General features: G+C 30.9%; 1 protein-coding gene across 1 annotated transcript; it reads right to left on the bottom strand.

The window, feature by feature from the left end:
- Positions 1-1,089: 1,089 nt before the first annotated feature.
- LOC125069944 (lipopolysaccharide-induced tumor necrosis factor-alpha factor homolog) lies at positions 1,090-2,739 on the bottom strand. Its single transcript, XM_047679571.1, has 2 exons — positions 2,484-2,739; positions 1,090-1,474 (listed from the first exon to the last, which is right to left on the bottom strand). The coding sequence occupies exons 1-2, from the start codon at positions 2,600-2,602 to the stop codon at positions 1,372-1,374; spliced, it is 222 nt and encodes a 73-aa protein (XP_047535527.1). The 5' UTR covers positions 2,603-2,739; the 3' UTR covers positions 1,090-1,371.
- Positions 2,740-3,664: the final 925 nt, after the last annotated feature.

Below are 3,664 nucleotides of genomic sequence, written 5' to 3'. Positions count from 1 at the left end.
TAAAAGTAAACTTACACGAATATATTCCGACTTCATAAAATCGATACATACTTCCGGAGCACGGTGTTAATTTCTATAATAAGATTGCACAGCTATTTTTAACTTGGCCTTTTAATAAATTTAAAACTCATGTCAAAAAAGATTAATTATAAACGTCGATTTAATATTAGTTGATTTTCAGACCGTATATGTATATAAACTTAAATGCATTTAATTGACATAAACTCAGTAGTTAATATTGTTGTTACTGAGTTTCTTGCCGGTGCTGGTAGAATATACACTCTGAAAATGTGGTATTATTACATGTTATTCAATACTGTGGCACGGCGATTCCAAAGTTCATTTATGAGCCCACTTGAATAAAGATTATTTTGATAAGTAATTACGTTTATCACAACTAAAAACGCTAATTCTAATTAAACTCCTATTCAATATCAAATAACTACACTAAAGGCCTGGGAAAGACATCTCCAATTGAGGAGGTTTCGACCTTTTTCCACCAAACCTCGATAAGATTTGGTGGATAAACGGATCACAAAATGTCACCTGGCAAATACAAATTTCCTCAAGATGTTGTCATTAAGCACACTTAAAAACTTCATGGTGTAAAATTAATGTTTTCCCAGCAGTACGATTCTGTTAGAATTCACTTCGCATCTCACACGTGAAATGTTGATAACCGATTTACGGCGACATGTTCTATAAATTATATAATAATTATAGTCAAAATCGTATATCACATACTGACATTTCAAACTCGTGTTCGGCTGAGTTTCGAGAATATTCTTACAGAACACCTCTATTGATTTTAATACATTTTGATTTCATGTTCTTCGGTTAAGAATCACGTCTAACCGAGCCATTAGGACACATAAAAAATACATTAAACATTGCGTACAATTTATATACTCATTGAGACAAAGATTAACGATATTTTAAATTTAACTGAAATATTTATTTATTATTATAAATATATATTATTCATAACAGTATAATATTTTCCGTATATTTGTGAACAACCTCTACAAAGTAGTAAAATAAATAAATTGTTTAAATAATATGAAAAATATTAATTAAACATGCTATATATTCATGTACTTTTATCACGTGTATAATTGTATTCTTGTATTGTCTTTTATTACAGAGTAATGAAATATTCACATATTTAAACTTATGAAATAGTTTTACAGATTGTTATGGCAACATAGGGAATGTTGTCACTACGTTAGGTTTCAGACAGCATACAAATCCACGACGGTAAGGAGATATCGAGAGCCTACGTCATAACTTGTCAACTTATTCGCTTACGGAGACTACGATGGAGCTCTGTTCTACTCTACCGAAACCACACGGATCCAGTATCCTTCTCTCTTATCCGATATACGATCCAACGTACGCATTGCAATTCGTACAATAGTGTTCAGCGTTATTGCAAGTGTCCACGCAGTAAGGAAGACACACACACGGCCAGCAACTGTAAATGAAACATTCGATCATGATTTTCACTGTAATTATTTTTAATTTTATTTATATATTAAGGCCTAAGTGTTAATAATTCTTATTTAAATAAATATTATAGTGACTTTCATGTGTCATTTTTCATTTTTGTCCGTAAAAATCTCATCAGTGTCACTTGTTGTTTGAACAATTGTTTTGAATGATTTAAGGTTTCGTAAGGTCGATAAACAAGAAACAATTAAATGATCACTCGTCTCTCCTTCTTCTGTTATTTTCGAGTATATACGGCGAAAGCAATTAAAATTTGACAAATATATACTTAGTTGACCTAAATATGTATGTTGAAGTGAAAATTAGAAAAATAAAAATATATACAAGAAGATCAACAAACAACAAAAGACTATCATTTAAAACACAGTTAGGTATTATCGTTTATTTTAAAATGTCAAAGTGTTAAGTTTTCAAATACACAATAATCTCTAACACAAAGGTGAACACTGTAATAAAAAATACTGAGTTCAAATATATTTAGCATTAGCATTAGCAGCCCGTAAATGTCCCACTGCTGCGATAAAGGCCTCCTCTCCCTTTGAGGAGAAGGTTTGGAGCATATTCCACCACGCTGCTCCAATGCGGGTTGGCGGAATACACATGTGGCAGAATTTCGTTGAAATTAGACACATGCAGGTTTCCTCACGATGTTTTCCTTCACCGCCGAGCATGAGATGAATTATAAACACAAATTAAGCACATGAAAATTCAGTGGTGCCTGCCTGAGTTTGAACCCGAAATCATCGGTTAAGATGCACGCGTTCTAACCACTGGGCCATCTCGGCTCATCAAATATATTCTATATTAAAACTGTTCTATTCGCCTTATCGCCGGCATAGAAAATAATATATTTGAAATGTTTTCTTTCATTTTGAGAGTAATTATTAATAATATAATAATAATCTCATACAGCAACGTCACTAATATGTATTTTTATTAATAAATAAATTGAAAATAAATATTATGGCACTTACCCAAGAATACACAACATCAGCGCAAACAAATGTGTTCTCAAAGATGGAGTTCTTTCAACCCTGGTTATTATTTGTTGGTTACATGATCTACATACGTATGGCGAAGGATTTGGGCTCATACTGTTTGCAATAACGACAGCTGGGTATACTGTGGTGCTAGAGGGATGAACCACTGTAACTTGTGGCTGACTCGATATTGGGTAGCCAGGATAACTTTGTCCAGTTCTTGGATCATTGTAATTTGGTCCAGGTGGACCAGGATAGCTTGGACCAGATGCAGGACCAGGATAGTTTGGTCCATCTGGGAGACCAGGGTACGGCGGAGGGTCTTGAGATGGCCGTACATAAGGTTGCGAATCGACTGTCGGATCTTTCACTGTAATTATAAGAAACTCAAATTAAAATAATCATGATTTATTTTGATTTTGTAATTATGAGAACTTGTGTTTTTAGACACCTTTATAACTAACAATGTGGTCCTTGAATAAAGTTATACATACATATAAATAATTCAATAATATTAATTTTAAATTTTCAGACATTTTGTAATACATCCATATATTGATATATTGTAACTAAATATTTTAAAGTGAACGATAAGGAATGATATCAAATAACGCTGATAATATTATGACTAAGACACTAAGCTAAAAAAAGTTTTGAAATAATAAAATATTCTAGTATGACACATCGATAAATTTACATCACGTATAATATTTACTATCTTTAAATAGTTGATGGAACTTATAATTGTTATAATAATATTTCAATCAACAATCTCTAAATAAAATGAATTATAAGGTAAGTTTACATAACCAAATAAATCTTTTCAAATAACTTTGACACAAAAATAGTTTTTAACTAAATAACAAAAATTAAGTTAAACATTAATTCGTCACTGTTTACATACAAGTTCAAACAATTACATAATATTAATCACGAATTAAAAAAAAATATATTAAATTAGTTGACAATAGTTTTAAAAATTTGTGATGAAATAATCAAATATTTTAACCACTTACTTTTTCTTTATTTTAAAACACTCTGAAACACGATTCGTCTTTTATCGAACAAACTTTCAATATAACTGATAAAGAACTAGTTTTTATCAGTTATATTGAAAACATTAACACGTCAAAATGGTTCCACGGAAAGGAGATTAGGAAATATCGATATTTGAT

Source organism: Vanessa atalanta, chromosome 16 (assembly GCF_905147765.1).
Source record: "Vanessa atalanta chromosome 16, ilVanAtal1.2, whole genome shotgun sequence".
In the NCBI taxonomy this organism is placed as follows: Eukaryota; Metazoa; Arthropoda; class Insecta; order Lepidoptera; family Nymphalidae; genus Vanessa; species Vanessa atalanta.
This window is presented reverse-complemented; position numbering and strand designations above follow the sequence as displayed.